At 51.9% G+C, this 24,261-nt stretch overlaps 3 protein-coding genes across 6 annotated transcripts in view; all 3 read left to right on the top strand.

The window, feature by feature from the left end:
- Nucleotides 1-194: 194 nt before the first annotated feature.
- On the top strand, nucleotides 195-10,322 carry mecp2 (methyl CpG binding protein 2). Of its 3 annotated transcripts, none has more exons than XR_014699274.1 (7): nucleotides 195-306; nucleotides 3,982-4,156; nucleotides 4,256-4,458; nucleotides 4,543-4,736; nucleotides 4,832-4,968; nucleotides 5,115-8,502; nucleotides 9,716-10,322. XR_014699274.1 is itself a non-coding variant. In XM_084553326.1 (6 exons), exons 1-6 carry the CDS (start codon nucleotides 275-277, stop codon nucleotides 7,341-7,343), a joined length of 2,970 nt encoding a protein of 989 aa, XP_084409452.1. In that variant the 5' UTR covers nucleotides 195-274; the 3' UTR covers nucleotides 7,344-10,322. The 3 variants fall into 3 exon arrangements, 1 of the variants encoding a protein (XP_084409452.1); XR_014699275.1 differs by having other exon boundaries at nucleotides 9,624-10,322; XM_084553326.1 differs by having other exon boundaries at nucleotides 5,115-10,322.
- Nucleotides 10,323-10,467: 145 nt separating this feature from the next.
- Nucleotides 10,468-17,736, top strand: LOC311494334 (uncharacterized protein). 2 transcript variants are annotated; one of them, XM_084553327.1, is made up of 10 exons: nucleotides 10,468-10,797; nucleotides 10,917-11,090; nucleotides 12,092-12,249; nucleotides 12,315-12,513; nucleotides 12,593-12,689; nucleotides 16,801-16,972; nucleotides 17,048-17,118; nucleotides 17,183-17,297; nucleotides 17,367-17,533; nucleotides 17,616-17,736. In XM_084553327.1, exons 1-10 carry the CDS (start codon nucleotides 10,541-10,543, stop codon nucleotides 17,661-17,663), a joined length of 1,458 nt encoding a protein of 485 aa, XP_084409453.1. In that variant the 5' UTR covers nucleotides 10,468-10,540; the 3' UTR covers nucleotides 17,664-17,736. The 2 variants fall into 2 exon arrangements, with proteins under 2 accessions (XP_084409453.1, XP_084409454.1); XM_084553328.1 differs by having other exon boundaries at nucleotides 10,695-10,797; nucleotides 10,922-11,090.
- A 1,391-nt stretch (nucleotides 17,737-19,127) lies between these two features.
- fgd1 (FYVE, RhoGEF and PH domain containing 1) overlaps nucleotides 19,128-24,261 on the top strand; it is an 18,289-nt gene continuing 13,155 nt past the window's right edge. Inside the window, exon 1 of the mRNA XM_084553592.1 lies at nucleotides 19,128-19,555. Coding sequence (XP_084409718.1) covers nucleotides 19,378-19,555 — 178 coding nt within the window. The 5' untranslated portion in view covers nucleotides 19,128-19,377. The remainder of the gene's footprint in view (nucleotides 19,556-24,261) is intronic.

Below are 24,261 nucleotides of genomic sequence, written 5' to 3'. Positions count from 1 at the left end.
TTGTGTGCTCAGTGTTATCCAATTAGACCAATAAACTGCTGGTGTCTTATTTTTACGGACTTCAGAGCGGACCCTGAACTTCTCATCGTCTGAGGTCACATCTCGCGGGACTTCGCCACTGCGCTGCGTCGTTGAGCTCATGTCGGTGCAGATCTCGCGGTGTTTGGCTGCTGACGGCGGTTGGAAATGGAGTCGGAGGGGGCGGGGTGCAGCAGGAGGGAGCAGTGATGTTTGGAGGCTTTTTTTTAATATAAAATTATTTATTTAAATAAAAATGGCCGCCGTGGAGAGCGGAGAGGAGAGACTGTAAGTGGGTTTTTACATTTTATCCTCCGTTAAAGCGTCGCCGCTGCCGCCGCCTCCGTCCGCCGCTGAGCCTTTTCTGTCGTGTGTTTTATTGAAGTAAAAGTGCGTTGATTTTTACCCCGGCCTGTCTCGGCGGAGCGGGGTTAGCGGGAATACGTCACCAACTTACTGCTAAGTCTGTACTTTAGCTTTAGCTTAGCCCGCTCTCCGTGCGTCGCCGGGCCGCTCTGACTTCCACATAACTCCCGGGAAGTGAGGCCGGAGGTCCGGCGGCGGAGTGTCCGTCAGACTCATCCCATCTCCGGCCAGCGGCGGAGTTTCCACCCGTCTCCGTCAGACAGGCTGGAGGCTAACGGGCTGCTAGCTGGTTAGCAAACACACACAGTGTTTTCATGAGAGGGAGGAGAGAGAGAGAGGGAGAGAGAGGGAGAGAGAGAGTTCACACTGCTGATCAGTAACCCGGGTTAACCCCCACCACACACACACACACACACACTGCGAGGCTACACTGCTCATTAGCCTGCTAGCTGCCTCAGTGCCGCTGAGCCACACACTCTGAGTGTGTGTTTCACTGTGTGTGTCTGTGTGTCCCAGTTTCTGTTCACTTCCTGTTCCTGTGGCGTCTGATTCACCTCCACCTGCAGCTTCAGCACCAACGCACAACAAGACATCATGACACAACTATACAGTCACACACATTAATACACCACAACGATACACAACCACAACAATAACACAACAATAACACAACTATACAGTCACACACATTAATACACCACAACGATACACAACCACAACAATAACACAACAATAACACAACTATACAGTCACACACATTAATACACCACAACGATACACAACTATACAGTCACACACATTAATACACCACAACGATACACAACCACAACAATAACACAACAATAACACAACTATACAGTCACACACATTAATACACTACAACGATACACAACCACAACAATAACACAACTATACAGTCACACACATTAATACACCACAACGATACACAACTATACAGTCACACACATTAATACACTACAACGATACACAACCACAACAATAACACAACAATAACACAACTATACAGTCACACACATTATTACACTACAACGATACACAACCACAACAATAACACAACTATACAGTCACACACATTAATACACTACAACGATACACAACTATACAGTCACACACATTAATACACTACAACGATACACAACTATACAGTCACACACATTAATACACTACAACAATAACACAACTATACAGTCACACACATTAATACACTACAACGATACACAACTATACAGTCACACACATTAATACACTACAACGATACACAACTATACAGTCACACACATTAATACACCACAACGATACACAACCACAACAATAACACAACTATACAGTCACACACATTAATACACTACAACGATACACAACTATACAGTCACACACATTAATACACCACAACGATACACAACCACAACAATAACACAACAATAACACAACTATACAGTCACACACATTAATACACCACAACGATACACAACCACAACAATAACACAACTATACAGTCACACACATTAATACACTACAACGATACACAACCACAACAATAACACAACTATACAGTCACACACATTAATACACCACAACGATACACAACCACAACAATAACACAACAATAACACAACAAAACGTCTGTACAGTAACATGACTACACACCATAACACGATTATACAGTAACACACAACTACACTACAACGACACACAACAATAACACTATACGCTTGTACAATTACAACACAACATACCATAATAATCAGTCCAACACATAATAACACAACTACACAACTGTACAGAAACAGTAACACATGTTTTGTCGCTGTGTCTTTAAAGAACGACACGTTCATGTGTGACTTCCTGTTTCACGTTAGCTGCTAAAATCTAAACGTCGGTGGGACAGTGAACGCAGCACGACACACGGAAACAAACTAAATAAAAACCCGTTATGTGTTCAGCGTGTGCTAGCATACGTGCGTGCTAGCGTACGTGTGTGCTAGCACATACGTGTGTTTTAGCATACGTGTGTGCTAGCATACGTGTGCATTAGCATACATGTGCATTAGCATACGTGTTGCTAATTAGCTCAGGGCTGAGCTAATGCACACGTACGCTAGCACACACGTATGCTAGCATACGTGCGTGCTTACGTGTGTGCTAGCACTTAGCTCCCGTAGCGGTTGTGACTGCCCTCTAATGGAGCGTGTTGTCCACTGCGACACTGTGGGGTTCTGGTCTGTGACCCTGGTCCGTCCCAGAACCGGTCCACATACAGAAAATGAACCAGGAACTGTTTTAATGGTGGATTTTATTTCTTCTTTGTTGGTTGTACCTTCTCAGATTTCAGCTTTGGCAAAATGTTTTCAGGATAGATGGTGGTCGAGGATCAGGGCTGAGACACCAGGGACCAAGTTCAGTTCTAGGTTCAGATTCAAGTTCAGGTTCAGGTCCAGGTCCAGGACTGAGACATAAGAGACATGGTCCAGTTCCATGTCCAGTTCCATGTCCAGTTCCAGGTCCAGGTCTACAGGGTAGATGCTTTATGAACATGACCAACACCAAGTACGCAGACTTCCATCTTGATTTGACAAGTTGAGACTCTGGAGGAGTCATTGTGGAACAGCAGCGTATTGAAATGCATTCTGGGATATCTGAGTGTACCAAGCCAACACAAGTCTCCTCTTGATGCAACATCAGAGTTTGGGCTGAACTTGTTCCACTGTTGTTTGAATCGGAACAGAACCCGCACAGAGACTTACGACTTTTCACAGGAACAGACGAGAACACAGAGCGATAAACGTTTGGTTTTACTTCTCTGTCATGGACCAGTGAGCTCCCCCTGGTGGTGAGTGAAGGTGCAGCGTTTCCTCATCTGACCGTGTCAAACCTGAGAAACATTAATTCTTGTTCCTAGTTGGAGATGGAAACTTCTCAGATCCATCTGTTCACGTTGGATCCTGGATCCAGAATCAACAGCAGCAGCGTCACAATAAATAAACATTCCACTCAGTAGCTGATGTGTGGTTCTTAAACATGTACAAACATTTGTGTATACGACCGACATTAGGAAAAGCAGAGGTCCCCTTTAGGCCATTAGCCAGTTAGCAACATGCTAAGCTCCTCTTGTTCCCAGCGTTGAGTCGGAGGACGTCCGCTCTGCTCGACTTTCGGATGTTTTTAGTTTTCTCTACTGTCCTGAATCAAAGACGTTCACCACAAACGCTGGACATCATCAACAACTGTTCCGATAATAACAGAACTACAACATCCTTTATTAGTTCTCAATAGTTTATGGCCGACCTAAAATAAATACGATCAGTTTTGTCTGAAGCCTGATCCTTCAGGACATCACTACTTTAGACCGAGATGGAAACGCAGACGACCGGTTCCTGGAGGAACCATAGCTTTGTTCCAGCAAAGATCTACCGGGCCAGTCAGATCGTTTGGGGGTGGGGCTTAACATGGTGACTGACAGAAGGGTCATACGCGTCACGTCTCTGATTGGCTGGTCTGATGAACTAACTGAAGTAACTTTGGTGTAACGATGAGTGATGTAATGTTAACAGGTGCACCTGCACCTCTTCTCCACAGGGAGGAGCGGCAAGAAGGTGAGGAGGAGCCTGTCGACCCCCAGGCCCCCACCAGAGAGAGGGAAAGGTCCCACAGTAAGACCAAGAAGGCTCGCAGAGAGCGTCGCCATGCCGACAGGGGCTCAGAGGCCACCGCTTCAACGGAGCAACAGACGGGGGCGGAGTCAGAGACCCAGGTAAAGACAGGAGGAGGAGTCATGGAAACCAAGCAGTATGACATAAGCTAGGATGATGTCGGGTCGGTAAGCTCGTTTCATGTCACTTCCTCCCTGCAGGTGTCGGAGCCGGTGGCGGGACCTTCAGACACGGGGTCAGCCCTGGGGTCGGAGTCGGCCGGATCCCCCAGGCAGCGGCGGTCCATCATTCGGGATCGCGGGCCGCTCTACAACGACCCGTCACTCCCCGAAGGCTGGACCCGCAAACTGAAACAGAGGAAGTCCGGACGCTCTGCCGGGAAGTTTGACGTCTACCTGATCAAGTAAGCCACGCCCACCCTGACGGTTTCCATGATGAGATGGAGTTAAAGCACCAAATGAACAATGAAGTTATTTTGTTTTTTCAGCTCGGAAGGAAAGGCCTTTCGTTCCAAGGTGGAGCTTATTGCCTACTTCCAGAAGGTTGGCGACACGACCACCGACCCGAATGATTTTGACTTTACTGTCACTGGGCGTGGAAGCCCCTCCCGCCGTGAGAAGCGCCCCCCAAAGAAACCAAAGGTGGTAAAACCGTCGGGGCGAGGCCGTGGGCGGCCGAAAGGTACCAAAGGCAGAGATGCTGAAAGTTGACTTGGAGCCATGACGTCAGACTTCCTGTTCCTGAGTGTTTTCTTATCTGTGCTTGGGTTTGAGCAGGAAGTGGGAAGATGCGGCAGGCTACAGAAGGCGTGGCCATGAAGCGCGTGGTTGAGAAAACCCCAGGCAAGCTGCTCGTGAAGATGCCCTTTGGCAAGGCAGAGTCCTCCACCGGCTCCACCTCCACGGCGTCCAAGGTACGACTGGTCTCAAAGATCATTGAACATATTCAAGTAGAAATATTGTCCCATGCTTCAGGACCTTGAATAACACAGCCTGTTGTTGTAGTTGACATTTATTAAAGGTGTTGATGCTTCTCTATGATTTGGTGATGCGCCTTCAGGTGGTGTCTCCGGCCCTGGTGCCCAAGTCCCGTCCTGGCAGAAAGAGGAAATCCGAACAGGAACCACCCCCGCCGCAGACCGCCCCCAAGAAGCGGGGCAGGAAACCGGCGTCCGCCTCAGCAGCTGCATCGCCCACCACAACGTCCACGTCCTCGGCCGCGGCCTCCGGTAGCTCAGCCGCTGGGAGCTACGCTGCAGCCGCCATCTTAGCTGCCGAGGCCAAACGGAGAGCGGCCAAGGAGTCTTCCACCAAACCTGTCCAGGACACGGCCCTGCCGATCAAGAAACGCAAGACGAGAGAGACGGTGGAGGAGAGGGAGACCGTTCAGACTCCAGGCGCTACGACGGCTGAGACCGGGAGGAGGGCGACTACAGAGGAGGCCGGTACAGCAGAGGGAGGTCCAAGCTCAGAGCCTCCCTCCGCCTCCTCTGAACAGAGCCAATCACAATCACAGAAGCAGTCGTCTGCTTCAGATGACAGCCAATCACATGGACACAAGACACATAAAGGGCGTAAACACAAGGAGAAAACAGGACTAGCATCTGGAGACGGAGGAAGCAGAGGAGAGGAGGTACGTGAAGACGTAGGGGAGAAGGGAGGAGGAGGGGGAGGAGGTGCAAGGAGTAGCAGCAGCAGCAGCAGTAGCATCAGTCCATCAAAAAGCCACAAACGGAAGGAGAGACCACCTCACAAGCACCATCACCACCACCACCACCACCATCATCATCATCGCCACCAACAGTCCTCTGCCTCCACGTTGGATCAGCCTCCTCCTCCTCTTCCATCTCCTCCGCCTCCGCCTCCGGTCTCTGGACACTCAGCACCCTCCAGCCAGTCCAGACCTGATGTTGAGCCCCCGACTTTGACTCAACTCGTCCCCCAACACTCACAGCACACCCAGCCACCTCCTCCCAGACCCCAGTCCCTGCCTGAACCTCGGCACCCGGCCCCTCAGCCACGCCCCCAGCCCCAGCCCCAGCCCCAGACCCAGACCCAGACCCAGACCCAGCCCCGTCCACAGACCCAGACCCAACCCCAGCCCCGTCCCCAGCCCCAGCCCCAGCCCCAGCCCCGTCCACAGACCCAGTTTTCCGGTCAGTCACAAGGCCAGACTCGATACCCAGCGCCCCAGTCCTCTCCTGCAAGACATGTCCTGCCCCAGCCACGTCCCCAACAGCCCCCAACACAAACCCACAGTCAGCCTTCCAACCAGAAAGCCCAGTCACAGCCAGTCCACGCCCAGCACCGAACACAGCATGCACCACCTCAGTCCCCCTCCATCCTGCCCCTTCATCCGCCCCAAACCAGGCATCCACCGCCACAAACCCAGTCCCCTCCAGCAGTCCAACCTCAAACCCAGCCTCGACACTCGCCTCAAAGCCAAACCCAGCTCAAGCTACAGTCTCAACCCCAGCCACGACAGTCGCTTCAGCCTCAAGTCCAGCCCCAAGCCAGGACCCCAACACAAGTTCAGAGTCAGTCCCAGACCAGATTTCCAACCCCACCTCAGTCTCAGTTGCAGCATAGGACCCAAGCCCAAATGCAGCATCAACCGCAGTCCAGGACCCCGGCCCAACCGCAACCTCAAGCAAGGCATCAAGCGCAGCAACAACCACAGACAAGGCATCAACTCCAGACTCAGTACAGACCACAACCCAGACAGTCTCTCTCCCAGCCAAGGCCAACCCAGTCCCAAGCACAACCACACTTTCAGCGGATTCAGACTCAGCTGCGCCCACAGTCCCACCCTCAGCTCACCAGGCCGCATGTGCAGCACCATTCATCCCACCAACCGTCCTCCAGTCTAACCAGGACCAACCTCGCTCCTGCTCAGCAGAACCTGAGTGAACAGCCCCAAGACCTGAGCACCACGCGGCCTGGCAGAGGAGGAAGCGCCCTCCCGAGCCGAGAGGCCGGCATGGAAGGCGCCAGGGTGGAGGGGCGAGGGGAGCCGGCCGTCGCTCCAGAGAGGAGAGAGGTTTTAGGAGGAGACAGAGGGTCGAACAGCACCTCGAAGCCTCCCAGCTCCGTGCCCCCCGGACCTCCTGGAGTAGCCGGGGCCGGTCTTGTGCCCGGGGCAGATGGTAGGGCTCGGCTCCGGGCGGAGCCAGAGGCAGCAGGTGAGGGCAGGGAGCTCAGAGACATCGTTCCCCAGTCGGCCGTCCCCTGTCCCAGCCGGGAGGAGACGGTAGAGTCACGGACTGCCGTCTCAGAAAGGGTCAGTTGATCGGTCGGTAGCGTGATGGACTGAGTCGGCACCAGGTGAAGGAGGTGTTACGACCGGGCTGTTGGTGGGAGTCTAACGTTTTTACACTGTTTTCAGATAGAAAGGAAGTGTCACAGAGAGCTGGAAGGACTTTACAGCTTCTCCTCCGTCTGGTTCTGTCTGGAGACTCTGTAAAAGTCCAACCTGGCGCCGGAGGACAGATGGAGACGAGGACGGATAGAGACTTTTTCTAGGAAAAACTAAAATGAAAGGAAAACTCGATAAAAAAAAAAAGTGTGTGTGTACATATAATCAAAAGGCAGCTGTCGTGTCCCGCTAGTCTCCGTGGGGAGGGGGGAGTAGTTTGGAACTAAAAACGCTTAACAACACATTACTCTGAACGAAACGTTGCTTCCTGAATATAACCTGTTCTTTTTTTGTTTTGTATTTTGATAGTTTCTTGTTTTGTCTCTGTTATCCAGCTTTAAACTCTGATATTATTGACTGACAGTCCCTGACCCGTCGCTGTGCTGATCTGACCCCCCGTCTCTAAAACCCTCTCGTTGACTGACTGTCCCTTTTCTGAAACTGGTCCTCGACTGAAAGCCTCAGAGGTGATGTGGGGCGGCGGTTTGCACCTTAAACCTGTTTCTTAGAGATTTTATTTTCTTCCCTGTTTTCCATGAAGCCCACGTTCTCCAGCCACTTCCAGACAGATTCTGACCTGAGACATCTGGACAGGATGGTTCCTTCAAATAAATCAGACCTCCTCATTGGTTCCTCAAGTATTCCCAACAAAGCAACTCGTTCTTCCAGGGTTCTTCCGTTCAGGTCTTCATGAATTTGTTTGTTTCGGTCGTCGTTTGTTTCCAAAGGAAGCACTTTTTAAATCAAACCAAACCCACTTCTCTCCAGTAGCTTTACTTTAGGTTTATTTTGTTTTTGTGGGAAAAGACTCATTTTTATTGTGTCTTCATGTTGAATGTCTGGAACAGTTTGCACTCCTCCAGTTTGTACAATCAACCGCCTGCATGTCGCCCAGAGACACCGCAGGTCTTCAACCGGAGCGCATGTACGCAGAGGTCGAGCGGTCCAGGACCGGACGTCCGGTTCAGCTTCACAGGGACAGATCTGCCGAGGACGGGCGGAGACATTCTGCAGCCGCCAACAGAATGTTCTGGTGAGGAGACAAACGAGGCCGCAGTAGATCTTAGGTTCAATCGTAGCTCGTTGTAGCGCTACTAAACAGCTCCACCTAGCTACGGCGCTAATGTTGTTAGCTTCAGATGTCACGTCGTTTACTGTTAATGAGCGTCCTCATTAAAAACAGCAAAACACATTCAACCAGTGTTCAACATCATCACGTCTGTTCAGGTTCATTTATACAACGAGCCCAGAGCAGCACAAAGACAGATCAACAGCCTGACCAGGACCAGGACCAGGACCAGCTCATATAGGCTTCTCTGAAGACAGGCTGGTTGGTTCGTAGCGGTCCAGGACTTTATTTCTCACCGTGTTACAGCGACACGAGGAACAACCTGTCCTCATCGACACTCTCACCTGAAAATACGATCAGTGAGCGCGCTCAGACCCACTCAGGTACTGGACACAGTCTGTTTATCGATACCAAGTAGGACAACAGTCCAGGTTCATGTCCAGATCCGGGACTGACACCAGAAACCAGGTCCAAGTCCAGTTCTAGGTCCAGGGAACATGTTCTGTGGAACCAGTGCAGGTAGTCTGGTAGTCATTCCGTGAAATGCATTCTGGGATACCTGGCTGTACCAGGGTCATCTCCAGATGTGTCCTCAATAAAAAGGGGCGGGGCCAGAACACATCCAGGTATCTGGACTGAACTTCAGATGGTTCTTTGAACTGGATCAGAACCTGGACAGAGACTGATAGACGTCACTGATTGGTTGAGACAGAACCATGTGGACGAGTAAGAGACAACAGGTCAGCAGGTACAAAAGCTCCGCCCACTGACCAGTCAGGCTGATGCTCCGCCTCCTTCGCTACAGGGAGAAGATCCAAAGAATCAAAGCTGATTGGCCGCCTGCTGCAGACTCCGCCCCGTTTCTGTGTGGTCATGTGACCACTCAGACAGACCTGAGTTTAGTGACGTGATGGTGGAGATGTTGAACCTGAAAAGGTTTTACAGTTCAGACGTAAAAATAGAAACGTGAAGGATTCATTTAAATAAATCACCTTTAGAAACATCCCAGAGCTTCACACACACACGAATAAATACATGAATTCATTTAGTTTACACTTTAATGTTTTTACATTTTCATTTCTCAGATGAGACGAGGTCACGTTTTCAGAAACGGGAAATAATAAGAAATGAAATGAAAATGTAAAATCAACCACATGAATGAAGCCTCTAACTACAGGATGGATCTGAACGGAGGCCTGTCCTGGAGCCGCCTCCACCTCTGCGTACCTGGCTCCGCCCGCCCCGGTCCGCTCCGAGCAGCCGACCCGTTCGCTTCACGCAGAAACCAACGTCCCTCTGCGACCGGACTCCCTCCACAGGACTGGACCGGCACCAACAGTAACCAGCCTCCATATTGCATGTTCCAGAGTTTAGTGCCTATAATATTGTGCGTCTTGCCAGGAGCCACCATGTCAGCGAGCCATGTTGTGTTTCTAGATTAGTAGTGATGTGTGTGGTGACTTCATAGTTGCTAATATTGAGGATGAATATTCTGCTTTTACTCTGGTTGGATTCAGTGGAAACTTCAATACACTGTCGCTGTAGACAAACTAGTTTTTACCTGTTTTCTTATTTTTCTTTCTAACTAAAAGCGTTTCTGTCCCCTCACCTGTGTCCTCTCTTTGACTCACTAACACCTGCAGAGGACGAAGAGCAGCATCCTCCTCATCCTCTCTCTGCTGCTCCAGGTTCGCTTCTGGTTTTAATCAGAGGAGAAACGATTCATTCTGAGCAGAGAGTCACAGGAATGAGACGGAATGAGAATAATCTGTTATAGAAACAAAGACATTAAATTAAAACTATTAGAACAATAAGACACGGGGGGGGGGGGGTCCAGGTAAAAACACCTGCTCATCACGTGACCATTAGGGTCGTCATGGTAACCTGTCAGGGTTCACGTTCTCTCCTCGGAGACAAATTAAAACCGAATAAAACAGACACGTGACCTCGAGCAGGTGTAAAATCCCGGCTCTCTGATTGGCTGAGCTGCAGACAGGTCAAGATGGCGGCTGCCGTGGCCGCGGTTCTGCTGGTTCTGTTGCTGGTTCCGCTGGTTCGGAGCGGACCCTCCGCCGGTCCCGACCCGGTCTCGGACCGCGGTAGGACGGAGCTGCAGCGCGTGCGGACTCTCGCCGCTCAGCCCGGATATGGAGACTGTTGGTCGCGAGCTCTGCAGCACCTGGACACGCGCTGCAGGGACATGACGTCAGACAGCCAGAGCCGCGTGGCGCTGATGTTCACCTACTGTCACCTGAGCAGGTAAAGCACGAGCTGCTCCATCATCCTCGTCATCCTCAGGAGGAAGGTCTCGTTAGAAGCAGTTAAACTATTTAAACTATTTAAATGAACAGAATCTCTGACTGAGCGTCGTCTGTCAGCTCAGGCAGAGATTTCCCATCATGCCCTGAGGGCTCAGAGGTCAGCAGGTGTACCCGGTCCATGGACGCCGTGGCCTTCAACACCTACACCGAGTTCTTCACACACACTCACTCCATCTGCCACTTCCTGCAGTCTGAGGCCTGGCAGAGCCGAGCAGAGAGCACCATGTACAGGTGAGCTAGCACAGGTGACCAGGTAACATGATGTACAGGTGAGCTGGCACAGGTGACCAGGTAACATGATGTACAGGTGAGCTAGCGCAGGTAACGCCATGTACAGGTGAGCTGGCACAGGTAACGCCATGCACAGGTGACCAGGTAACATGATGTACAGGTGAGCTGGCACAGGTGACCAGGTAACATGATGTACAGGTGAGCTAGCGCAGGTAACGCCATGTACAGGTGAGCTGGCACAGGTAACGCCATGTACAGGTGAGCTGGCACAGGTAACGCCATGTACAGGTGAGCTGGCACAGGTAACGCCATGTACAGGTGAGCTAGCACAGGTGACCAGGTAACAGGATGTACAGGTGAGCTAGCACAGGTAACGCCATGTACAGATGAGCTAGCACAGGTAACGCCATGTACAGGTGAGCTAGCACAGGTAACGCCATGTACAGGTGAGCTAGCACAGGTGACCAGGTAACATGATGTACAGGTGAGCTGGCACAGGTGACCAGGTAACATGATGTACAGGTGAGCTAGCGCAGGTAACGCCATGTACAGGTGAGCTGGCACAGGTAACGCCATGCACAGGTGACCAGGTAACATGATGTACAGGTGAGCTGGCACAGGTGACCAGGTAACATGATGTACAGGTGAGCTAGCGCAGGTAACGCCATGTACAGGTGAGCTGGCACAGGTAACGCCATGTACAGGTGAGCTAGCACAGGTGACCAGGTAACAGGATGTACAGGTGAGCTAGCACAGGTAACGCCATGTACAGGTGAGCTAGCACAGGTAACGCCATGTACAGGTGAGCTAGCACAGGTGACCAGGTAACATGATGTACAGGTGAGCTAGCACAGGTAACGCCATGTACAGGTGAGCTAGCACAGGTAACGCCATGTACAGGTGAGCTAGCACAGGTGACCAGGTAACACCATGCACAGGTGACCGTGTATATATATATATATATATGTGTGTGTGTGTGTGTGTGTGTGTGTCTCTCTCAGGCTGACGGAGAGCTCTGAAGGTGTAGCTGAGCAGCTCCAGTCCACCAGACAGATGGCTGAGGATCTGATGGAGACCCAGAGTGCTGCCTTACAGGTGCAGCAGGAAATCCTGACCAATGGGGAGGAGCTGAGAGTCACCCTGAGAGACTCTACTGATGGTAAACCCAACCAGCCTGATAGAGTGTACTGAGGGTGAAGAGACTGACGGTGTTTCCTGTCCCAGGTGTGAGGGCGGTGTTCTCTGAGCTCAGCAGTGTGTCCAGGGAGCAGCAGGTGGCGCTGTCTGAACTCTTCCACAGAGTTTCCTTCCTGCAGAGTTTCCTGTTGATGGAGGCTCACAGCCTGAGCTCCTGCTGCTACAACGCTGCTGCTCTCTGCACCTCCTTCCTCATCACCTCCACCCAGCGCTCCTCCAGAGCCAGGTAACTCCGCCCCCTTGTTACCTGCTCCTAGAGCCAGGTAACTCCGCCCCTTCCTAACTTTAATGTTCCATGTCTTCAGGTTGGTGTTGTTGAGTTTAGTGTGTTTGAATTTCTACCTGGAGAGAAAGATCTACGAGTTTGTGATGAGTTCTGAGCGTCCTGAACATCAGCACATGGTCAGTGTGTTCACCTGACGCTCCACCTGACGCTCCACCTGACGCTCCACCCTCACACCTGACGCTTCACCTGACGCTTCACCCTCTCACCTGACGCTCCACCTGACGCTCCACCTGACGCTCCACCTGACCCTCTCACCTGACGCTCCACCCTCTCACCTGACGCTTCACCTGGCGCTTCACCTGACGCTTCACCCTCTCACCTGACGCTCCACCTGACGCTCCACCTGACGCTCCACCTGACGCTTCACCTGACGCTTCACCTGACGCTTCACCCTCTCACCTGACGCTTCACCTGACGCTCCACCTGACGCACCACCCTCTCACCTGACGCTTCACCCTCTCACCTGACGCTCCACCTGACGCTCCACCTGACGCTCCACCCTCACACCTGACGCTTCACCTGACGCTTCACCTGACGCTTCACCTGACGCACCACCCTCTCACCTGACGCTCCACCTGACGCTCCACCCTCTCACCTGACGCTCCACCCTCTCACCTGACGCTCCACCTGACGCCTCACCTGACGCACCACCCTCACACCTGACGCTTCACCTGACGCTTCACCTGACGCTTCACCCTCTCACCTGACGCTCCACCTGACGCTCCACCCTCTCACCTGACGCTCCACCCTCTCACCTGACGCTCCACCTGACGCTTCACCTGACGCTTCACCCTCTCACCTGACGCTTCACCTGACGCTCCACCTGACGCTCCACCTGACGCTTCACCCTCTCACCTGACGCTCCACCTGACGCTCCACCTGACGCTCCACCCTCACACCTGACGCACCACCCTCTCACCTGACGCTCCACCCTCTCACCTGACGCTCCACCTGACGCTCCACCTGACGCTTCACCTGACGCTTCACCCTCTCACCTGACGCTCCACCTGACGCTCCACCTGACGCCTCACCTGACGCTCCACCCTCTCACCTGACGCTCCACCTGACGCTCCACCTGACGCTCCACCCTCTCACCTGACGGTCCACCCTCTCACCTGACGCTTCACCTGACGCTCCACCCTCTCACCTGACGCCTCACCTGACGCTCCACCCGACGCTCCACCCTCTCACCTGACGCTCCACCCTCTCACCTGACGCTTCACCTGACGCCTCACCTGACGCTCCACCCTCTCACCTGACGCTTCACCCTCTCACCTGACGCTTCACCTGACGCTTCACCCTCTCACCTGACGCTCCACCCTCTCACCTGACGCTTCACACCTGACGCTTCACACCTGACGCTTCACCCTCACACCTCGCACCTGACGCTTCACCCTCACACCTCGCACCTGACGCTTCATCCTCACACCTGACGCTTCACCCTCACACCTCACACCTGACGCTTCACCCTCACACCTCACACCTGACGCTTCACCCTCACACCTCACACCTGACGCTTCACCCTCACACCTCACGTCTCACCCTCTCACCTGACGCTTCACCCTCACACCTCTCACCTAACGCTTCACACCTGATGCTTCACCCTCACACCTGACGCTTCACCCTCACACCCGACGCTTCACCTGACGCTTCACCCTCTCACCCGACGCTTGACCCTCTCACCTCTCACCTGACGCTTCACCTGACGCTTCACCTGACGCTCCACCTGACGCTTCACCCTCTCACCTGACGCTCCACCTGACGCTCCACCTGACGCTCCACCCTCACACCTGACGCTTCACCTGACGCTTCACCTGACGCTTCACCTGACGCACCACCCTCTCACCTGACGCTTCACCTGACGCTTCACCCTCTCACCTGACGCTCCACCCTCTCACCTGACGCTCCACCTGACGCTTCACCTGACGCTTCACCCTCTCACCTGACGCTCCACCTGACGCCTCACCTGACGCACCACCCTTTCACCTGACGCTCCACCTGACGCTCCACCTGACGCACCACCCTCACACCTGACGCTTCACCTGACGCTTCACCCTCTCACCTGTCGCTCCACCTGACGCTCCACCTGACGCTCCACCTGACGCTTCACCCTCTCACCTGACGCTTCACCTGACGCTTCACCTGACGCTCCACCTGACGCTCCACCTGACGCTTCACCCTCTCACCTGACGCTCCACCCGACGCTTCACCTGACGCACCACCCTCTCACCTGACGCTTGACCCTCTCACCTCTCACCTGACGCTTCACCTGACGCTCCACCTGACGCTCCACCTGACGCACCACCCTCTCACCTGACGCTTCACCCTCTCACCTGACGCTCCACCTGACGCTCCACCTGACGCTCCACCCTCACACCTGACGCTCCACCTGACGCTCCACCCTCACACCTGACGCTTCACCTGACGCTTCACCTGACGCACCACCCTCTCACCTGACGCTTCACCTGACGCTTCACCCTCTCACCTGACGCTTCACCCTCTCACCTGACGCTCCACCCTCTCACCTGACGCTCCACCTGACGCTTCACCTGACGCACCACCCTCTCACCTGACGCTCCACCTGACGCTCCACCTGACGCTCCACCTGACGCACCACCCTCACACCTGACGCTTCACCTGACGCTTCACCCTCTCACCTGACGCTCCACCTGACGCTCCACCCTCTCACCTGACGCTCCACCCTCTCACCTGACGCTTCACCTGACGCTTCACCTGACGCTTCACCCTCTCACCTGACGCTTCACCTGACGCTCCACCTGACGCTCCACCTGACGCTTCACCCTCTCACCTGACGCTCCACCTGACGCTTCACCTGACGCTTCACCTGACGCACCACCCTCTCACCTGACGCTCCACCCTCTCACCTGACGCTCCACCTGACGCTTCACCTGACGCTTCACCCTCTCACCTGACGCTCCACCTGACGCCTCACCTGACGCTCCACCCTCTCACCTGACGCTCCACCTGACGGTCCACCCTCTCACCTGACGGTCCACCCTCTCACCTGACGCTTCACCTGACGCCTCACCTGACGCTCCACCCTCTCACCTGACGCTTCACCTGACGCCTCACCTGACGCTCCACCCTCTCACCTGACGCTCCACCCTCTCACCTGACGCTTCACCCTCTCACCTGACGCTTCACCTGACGCTTCACCCTCTCACCTGACGCTCCACCCTCTCACCTGACGCTTCACACCTGACGCTTCACACCTGACGCTTCACCCTCACACCTCGCACCTGACGCTTCACCCTCACACCTCGCACCTGACGCTTCACCCTCGCACCTGACGCTTCACCCTCACACCTCACACCTGACGCTTCACCCTCACACCTCACGTCTCACCCTCTCACCTGACGCTTCACCCTCACACCTCACACCTGATGCTTCACCCTCACACCTGATGCTTCACCCTCACACCTGACGCTTCACCCTCACACCCGACGCTTCACCTGACGCACCACCCTCTCACCTGACGCTTCACCCTCTCACCTGACGCTTGACCCTCTCACCTCTCACCTGACGCTTCACCCTCTCACCTGACGCTTCACCCTCTCACCTGACGCTTCACCTGACGCTCCACCCTCTCACCTGACGCTCCACCCTCTCACCTGACGCTTCACCTGACGCTTCACCTGACGCTTCACCTGACGCTTCACCTGACGCTCCACCCTCTCACCTGACGCTTCACCCTCTCACCTGACGCTTCACCTGACGCCTCACCTGACGCTCCACCCTCTCACCTGACGCTTCACCCTCTCACCTGACGCTTCACCTGACGCTTCACCTGACGCTTCACCTGACGCTCCACCCTCTCACCTGACGCTCCACCCTCTCACACCTCGCACCTGACGCTTCACACCTGACGCTTCACCCTCACACCTCGCACCTGACGCTTCACACCTGACGCTTCACCCTCACACCTCGCACCTGACGCTTCACCCTCACACCTCACACCTGACGCTTCACCCTCACACCGCTTCACCCTCACACCTCACACCTGACGCTTCACCCTCACACCTGACGCTTCACCCTCACACCTCTCACCTGACTCTCCACCCTCTCACCTGACGCTCCACCCTCTCACCTGACGCTTCACCCTCTCACCTGACGCTTCTCACCTGACGCTCCACCCTCACACCCTCACACCTGACGCTCCACCCTCACACCTCTCACCTGACGCTTCACACCTTTCGCTGTGTCCAGGAGCTGCTGGTGGTCTACGTGTCCCGGCTGCGGTGGTCCATGCTGGCCGTTGGACTGTCCATCCTGCTGCTGGTCTGTCTTCGCTACAGGGACCCGGTCCAGCAGAGTCTCCAGGTGCTGCAGCAGCTCAGAGAGACTCAGAGGAGCCTCCAGGAGGCGCTGCAGCACGCAGGTGAGTCCAGTCCACTTCCTGTTTGACCCCTGAGGTGGACGGAGGACTGCTGATGGACAACTGTCTGTCCCCTAGAGAGGATAGGACAGCAGCAGCAGACGACGAAGAAGAAGAAGAAGACGGAGGACACACCGCTTCACGTGGAGGTGAGAGGACGTCAATAAACTGATGAGAGGACGATCTGTGGACATCTGATCACATGTCTTTCAGGGACAGGAGAGAAGAGACGAGACGCCGAGGAGGACAGAGGACAAACGACAAGAAGAAGAAGAGTCCAGCGCTCTGTCCCTGTGGACTGACACCTCTGACCTGTCTCACCTCTCTGGTCAGTGACTGTCTCTGTCTGTCTCGCTGTCTGTCTGTCTGTCTCTCAGTAACACTGTCTGTCCTGCAGGTTGGTGGACAGACAGTGTCCTCAGCAGCACTATGAATTCCTCAGTCTTTGACACCACCGTCAGATGCGTTTCCCAGAATGCCTCGGTGCAGAGCCCAGCCAGACGTCCTCCCCTTGTGTCCTCGTCGTCCCCTCTGGTCTACAGCGTCCTGGTGGAGGACAAACAGGTGATTGTGATTATTGTTGATCTGGGACTCTAATGAAATCAGTCGTTTAGAGACGCCCTTCATCCTCCTCCTCCTCATTCAGCCTCGTTACAGCCTGAGGAGCAGACGGTCCGAGTGTCCTCGTCCCTGAGAGGACGTCCAGATTTCTTCTTCTTCACTTTTATTTAAAACTGTTTTTTTTTTTTTTTTGTTTTGTTTTTTTTCTAAATGTCAATAAAATATTTTTAGATTTAAGACGAGAACGTGTCTCTGGTTATTTAAAATAAAGACCTGATTAAAAATGTCTCAAACCAGCAGTGTCTTTGTCCATCACACCATGGTTGTTCAGTGGATTCATCAACATCAACATCAGCCAATGAGAGAGAGGCCTTTAGCTGCTTAGAAGTTCCCCTGGGTTCCTCTGGGACCTCTCAGACTATTATGGAGTGATCTTTGTTGGTGGACCACTCCTGTGGAGGGGAACAGTTGTCTTCAATCAGTCTGACTGTGGATTATTTGTGGGTTCCAAACTCTTTAGAGATGGTTCTGGAACCTTTTCCAGCCTGATGAGCAACAACAACTCTTTCTCTGAGCTCCTCAGAAAGCTCCTTTGTCCACAAACATGTGTTGTGAAGATCAGACTGAGACAAATCCCTGATTTATTGAAACTAAACCAGGACCTGAACCACACCTGAGTCTCATTACATTGATGGAGACACTTCTGAACACATGGACTCTGATTGGATCCTAGAGGAGCTCCTCTCTGATATGTAATATTGGCTCATTATCTAGATTGAACTAGTTTGTAGATCGGTACCAAACTTCATCTTATAAAATGTTATTTTTTTGTTTGTAGATTAGTTTCCTGGTTTGTTCAGTCCAGATTAATGTAGACCATCACACCAGGTCAGAGGTCTTCTCTGTGTAGGTCCATGCAGTAGCCACCAGGAGGCAGCAGACAACCAGCAGCTGAACGGTTTTATCCTCTAACCTCAGATCTGTGGCTTAATTTGTTCTGGATCAGGATCAAGTTCTGAATGACCCGAGCTGAGGAGGGTGGAGCCCCCTGGTGGCCGAGAGGCTCTGACCACCTTTAACTTTTATTAACTAGTAGAAGAAGAAGAAGAACAGCTCAGACTGTTTCCTCCTGATTTTCCTCCTGCTTCAAGTTTCAGCCTCAGAAAAACAGACGGAAAGAAAATGAGAAACAGACGACGAAGAGGAGAGAGTGGGGGTGGGGTGGAGGGGGGCTGGTCTGGATCAGATGTCTGGACGAAGAGGAGGAGGAGGAGGAGGAGGAGCTGTGGTGTCGGTCTGCAGCTCAGATCAGACTTTCACACAAAAGCTTGAAGCTGCTGAGAAACGACGACAGACTGTTTGGACAAAGTCAACGAACTAAAAGAGAAAAGTCTTCAGACGGAGACGGACTGAAGCAGCAGGAGGAGGAGGAGGAGGAGGAGGAGGAGGAGGAATCTGAGAAAGAGGAGATCCAGCAGGAGGAGCGCTGAGTCTGCACATTCTGCAGTAAACTCCTGGAGAGGAAGCTCAGTCAGACGATGGCTCTGATTGGTTGACCTGGATCCTTCAACCAGATGTTTGGTGTGATTCTGTGAAACCTGGAGATGGAGACGAGGACGAGGACGAGGACGGACGGCAACGCTTGGTAACGAGGCGACGATGGGGGAGAGAGGGGGAGGATGAAGGAGGGTGGAGACACGTCTGACCTCCACATGGAGTTTATCTGACTCAAACAAAGAACTGAAGCACAGGGACGTAGAGCCTGACCTCTGACCTCTGACCTCTGACCTCTGACCTGTGGACAGCTGTGGACAGCTGTGGACCGTCGTACCTGTCCAGGTGTCGGGATGCAGTTGAACCGACCTCGCAGCGCCCTGCTCGGGTTCAGCCTTCCTCTTCCTCCTCCTCCTCCTCCTCCTCCTCCTCCTCTTCCTCCCTCGTTCTCCAGTCAGTTCAGTACGATGAGGTTCTCCTACCACCTCACCACAGCACCTCCTCTGAGCAGCAGCTCCACCCACAGGACAGGTGAGTGTACTGCAGCCTCCACTGGGTGGTGGTTCTGTCTGTCCACGGAGGTAACGGTTAGTTCACTAGAGAGGGTTGGTTCATTCTGTCTCTGTCTCTCTGTCTCTGTCTCTGTCTCTTGTCTCTCTGTCTCTGTCTCCCGACTCTATCTCTGTCTCTGTCTCTGTCGCTTGTCTCTCTGTCTCTGTCTCTGGCCCTGTCACCCTGTCTCTCTGTCTCTGTCTCTCTGTCTCTGTCTCTGTCTGTCTGTCTCTGTCTCTGTCTCTCTGTCTGTCTGTCTGTCTCTCTGTCTCTGTCTCTGTCTCTGTCTCTGTCTCTGTCTCTGCTTCTGTCTCTCTGTCTCTGTCTCTGTCTCTGTCTCCGTCTCTGTCCCTGTGGTCACATGATGTCTCCATGTTCAGCTCCAGCAGTTACAGGGTCATGTGATGCTGTTTGTGGAATAATCCAATGATACGACCAGAAACTAAACAGAGTTGAGCTCAGAGCTGGACTCACTGTCAGGAGACAGTTCCTGCTTGAGTTCATGGTTTGAGTTCCTGGTGATGGTTCCATGTGCTGTACCAGCTTCATCTAAAGTTGTTTGTGATGAACACGAGGAACCAGAAGGTGTCTGCTGTCAGACTCTGATCCGTCGTCTCCAAACAGAACCTGTCCATTAGTGCTGAACGGGCGAGCGAGGCAGGAAACCACAGACAACGTGGCAGAGAGAGAGAGAAGGCAGCTGCTCTGGTGCTTTTATTGTGAAAGGGTCTGCTGTCCCCCACAGATTCATAAATGTAGGATTTAATAATGATGGCTGGTCCCCTGTGTCTCTGAGGCGTGTCCACTACTGTTAGCACAGAGGCTAATGTTAGCTGTCCAAACTGTCTCAGGTCTTTAATGCTTAGCAACAGTAACACAGGAAGCTGGGACTTGACTAATGACTGGAGGCCTCTGATTGGTGGACACAGGACGCTCAGCTGTCTCACTTCAAATCATTTGTTCCAGAAACATGAAAAACTCAAAGCGGAGTCAGGAAGTGATTAGCCTAGCTTAGCATGAAGCTGATTAACATGTTAATGTTGAAAATCACATCTGGAACTATTTCCTGTTACAGGAAGTGGATCAGTGTCTCATGTGTGGTCGATTCACATGCTCTTATAACCATGTCCCCCCGTCCCCCGTCCCCCGTCCCCTCCCCCCGTCCCCCCTCAGGGACAGATATGAATGAAGAGCTGGACGTTATAAATAGAGACAGGAATGATAAACCAGAGGGTGTGTGTGTGTGTTGGACATCTGTCTTTGTGGGGACCAGTGTCTCTTTCAGACCTTGTGAGGACACTGTGTCGGGGTCCTCCCCCCGGGAGGGGGACATGTTTATGTTCATTTTCAGGGACGAAGACATGAGAAGTTCATCAAAGACAGAATGAACCGAGAGACGTCAGACACAGAGGACGAATAAAACCGAGGAGACGTTCAGGTTCTCTGAGACGTTTACATCGACACGGACGTCGGTCATGAATGTTTAGGACAGATATGATTAATGAACTGGTTCTAGTCTGGTTCTAGTCTAGTTCTAGTCTGGTTCTAGTCTAGTTCTAGTCTGGTTCTAGTCAGAGTTTATTAGCTTTAGGACGTGATGCTAAAGGAACACTGAACACAACGTACGGTTGTGAGGTTGAAGTCTTTTGTAGTTTTTCTAACTCTATTAAACGGATAAATCATTGACACCGGGACGGATCCTTGTGGAACTCCTTCTCTGTGACTATGAACCTTAACACAGCTGTTTACACTTATCTCCACAGCGCTAACGTTCTGTGACTGTGTCTGTTATTTATAGAACCAGAGAGAATCTAAAAATAAAGGCACATTCTACTGTTTCTACTTCTGTTGTAGTTTCCACTGACTTCACATCAGTCCACATATGTTATTGATCTATGTTGCATGCCCCCCCCCCCACTACTCACTTCCTGCCCCCCCCCCCTCCAAAGACAGACATAAATACCAGTCAGCTGCTCCGTCATCTCTAACAGCTGCAGACCCTCATGGCCGCTCCCTCTCTTCATGTTTCCTGGTGGTGGTGGTGGTGGTGGGGTGGGGGGGGGCTCTCTGTGGGTCACTGGGTCGATGTTGATGTGGGGGAGGTGTGTTTGTGGGGGAGGTCAGAGGTCAGCCTCCAGCGCCCCCCCCCGATGTGTGTGTTTCTTTTCCACTCTGGTGTGTGTTAGGGTGCGTTTGTTTTTCAGTTATTTACTTGGTGGGGTGGAGCTTCACTGTCTCGTCTCACTGGGTTCGTTTGATTTGATCACCCTGTCCTTCCTATGTCAGTGACTCCATAACGTGGGTGTGTTTGTTTTCCTTTTTCTAGATATGTGGGGTGGAGTTAGAACAAGCTTGTTGTTTCTCTCTGGAATAAATTCTGTTTGTTAAATGAAGCGTTTGTCTCAAAATGTTTGGGACTGTCTGGACTAGTTTTAGACTAGTTAGGACTGGGTTTAGACTAGTTAGGACTGGTTTAGACTAGTTAGGAATGTTTTAGACTAGTTAGGAATGGTTTAGACTAGTTAGGACTAGGTCTAGACCAGTTAGGACTGGGTTAAGAATAGTTAGGACTGGGTTTAGACTAGTTAGGACTGGTTTTAGCCTGGTTTGAGACTGGTTTAGACTAGTTAGGACTTGTTTAGACTAGTTAGGACTGGTTTAGACTAGTTGGGACTGGTTTAGACTAGTTAGAACTGGTTTAGACTGGTCAGGACTGGTTTCTACTGGTTTCTACTGGTTTTAAACTGGTTTTAGGACTGGTTTTAGACTGGTTTATACTGGTTTAGATGAGTTAGGACTGGTTTTAGACTGGTTACGATTGGTTTCTACTGGTTTTAAACTGGGTTTAGGACTGGTCTTAGACTGGTTAGGACTGGTTTTATGTGTCTTGGAGAACCTGACAGTTTACTGAGTGTTAAATTACCTGAAAATTGAATCCTTTTTGCTCGAGATTACTTAAATGAGGAAAGAAACCCTTTTTGGCTGCTGCTGTTAGGCTCCATGGCGAGCACTCCTAATATGTGCAATATGTCTATTATCTGTTCTATCTCTGTCATTTCTGTATGCTGTTGCAAACTGCAATTTCCCCATTGTGGGGCTATTAAAGGTTTTCTTATTCTTATTCTTCTTACTGTTCTTATTCTTATTCTGAGAGTCCAGAACGTCCGGAGGCTCAGGTCGTGTTCTCAGTGGAGAACGTGTGACATCAGTTCAGTGGTTGAATTATAAATCATGTGGACTGTGAGAATGATCTCTTTAATTTACCGTCTGATGATCAGTCTGCTCCCTCATGCTGGACATCAGTGTGTTATGTCTCCATCTAGTGGTCGGTGCTGGTGCTGCTGAGGTTTCATGGTGCAGGACTCAGTTATTTTTATGAAACATCATCCTGGACCAGCTCCAGTATTTATGTTATGACCCAGTTTGGGGTGACCCAGTCAGGATTTAAACTGTCTGATGACAAAGTAAAGACACATGAGACATGAGGAGATGGAACCAACGTAGACGTAGAGAGACTTTAATGACCCACAATAACCCTAACCCACAGCAGCAGATCCACACAAACAAACACTCTTAAGAACCACCAGTAAAAGACAGATAAAATAAAGTAAATAAAAATAGTATAATAGGATTAACATAAACAAACGTATAAGAAATAGAGACAGAAGAATATACATTATATAGATAGAGATGAACAGCTGGATAGAGGATGAATGACGTCCTGTAGCTTTCAGTGTGGGACTGGATCTGGATCAGTCTGATGGAGAATGAGATCCACTGTCCCTCTATGGTCTGGTGGAGTGGATGAGACGGACTGTCCATGATGGAGAGACGTTTGTCCAGTGTCCAAAACAGCAGCTGGTTGTTGACTTGGAGACATGATCCAGATTTTTAAGATGGAAAGACTCTCACATGTTAAGATCTGATTTATTTCTGAGTTGATTCTAGTTCAGATTAGTTTCTAGTTTAGTTTGGTTCTCAGCTCCAAGACCAGAATCTTTTAAAAGGCTCTCATTACTAATGAACAGACATCACTGATTCATGTGATCATTTCTACTAGTGGTTGAATGAAGGAGTTAAACTCCTCTTCCTCAGATCAGCCCTGGTGAGTAGGTGGTCTTTAATGTGACCCAGGACTCATTGTGTGTTCACACTACCAAAGGAAGGAGGTCACATGTGTCCCAGACCACCTCCACATGTGGACTGACACCAGATCAGTGTTCACACCTGGACCTGTTTAACCTGGACTCTAGAGACCAGATCAGTGTTCACACCTGGACCTGTTTAACCTGGACTCTAGAGACCAGATCAGTGTTCACACCTGGACTCTAACCTGGACTCTAGAGACCAGACCAGTGTTCACACCTGGACCTGTTTAACCTGGACTCTAGAGACCAGATCAGTGTTCACACCTTGACCTGTTTAACCTGGACTCTAGAGACCAGATCAGTGTTCACACCTGGACCTGTTTAACCTGGACTCTAGAGACCAGATCAGTGTTCACACCTGGACCTGTTTAACCTGGACTCTAGAGACCAGACCAGTGTTCACACCTGGACCTGTTTAACCTGGACTCTAGAGACCAGATCAGTGTTCACACCTGGACCTGTTTAACCTGGACACTAGAGACCAGATCAGTGTTCACACCTGGACCTGTTTAACCTGGACTCTAGAGACCACATCAG

Source organism: Chelon labrosus (genome assembly GCF_963514085.1).
Source record: "Chelon labrosus genome assembly, chromosome: 10".
NCBI classification, from domain to species: domain Eukaryota; kingdom Metazoa; phylum Chordata; class Actinopteri; order Mugiliformes; family Mugilidae; genus Chelon; species Chelon labrosus.
Note: the sequence above shows the minus strand (reverse complement) of the source record. Positions and strands in the feature narration are given on the sequence as shown.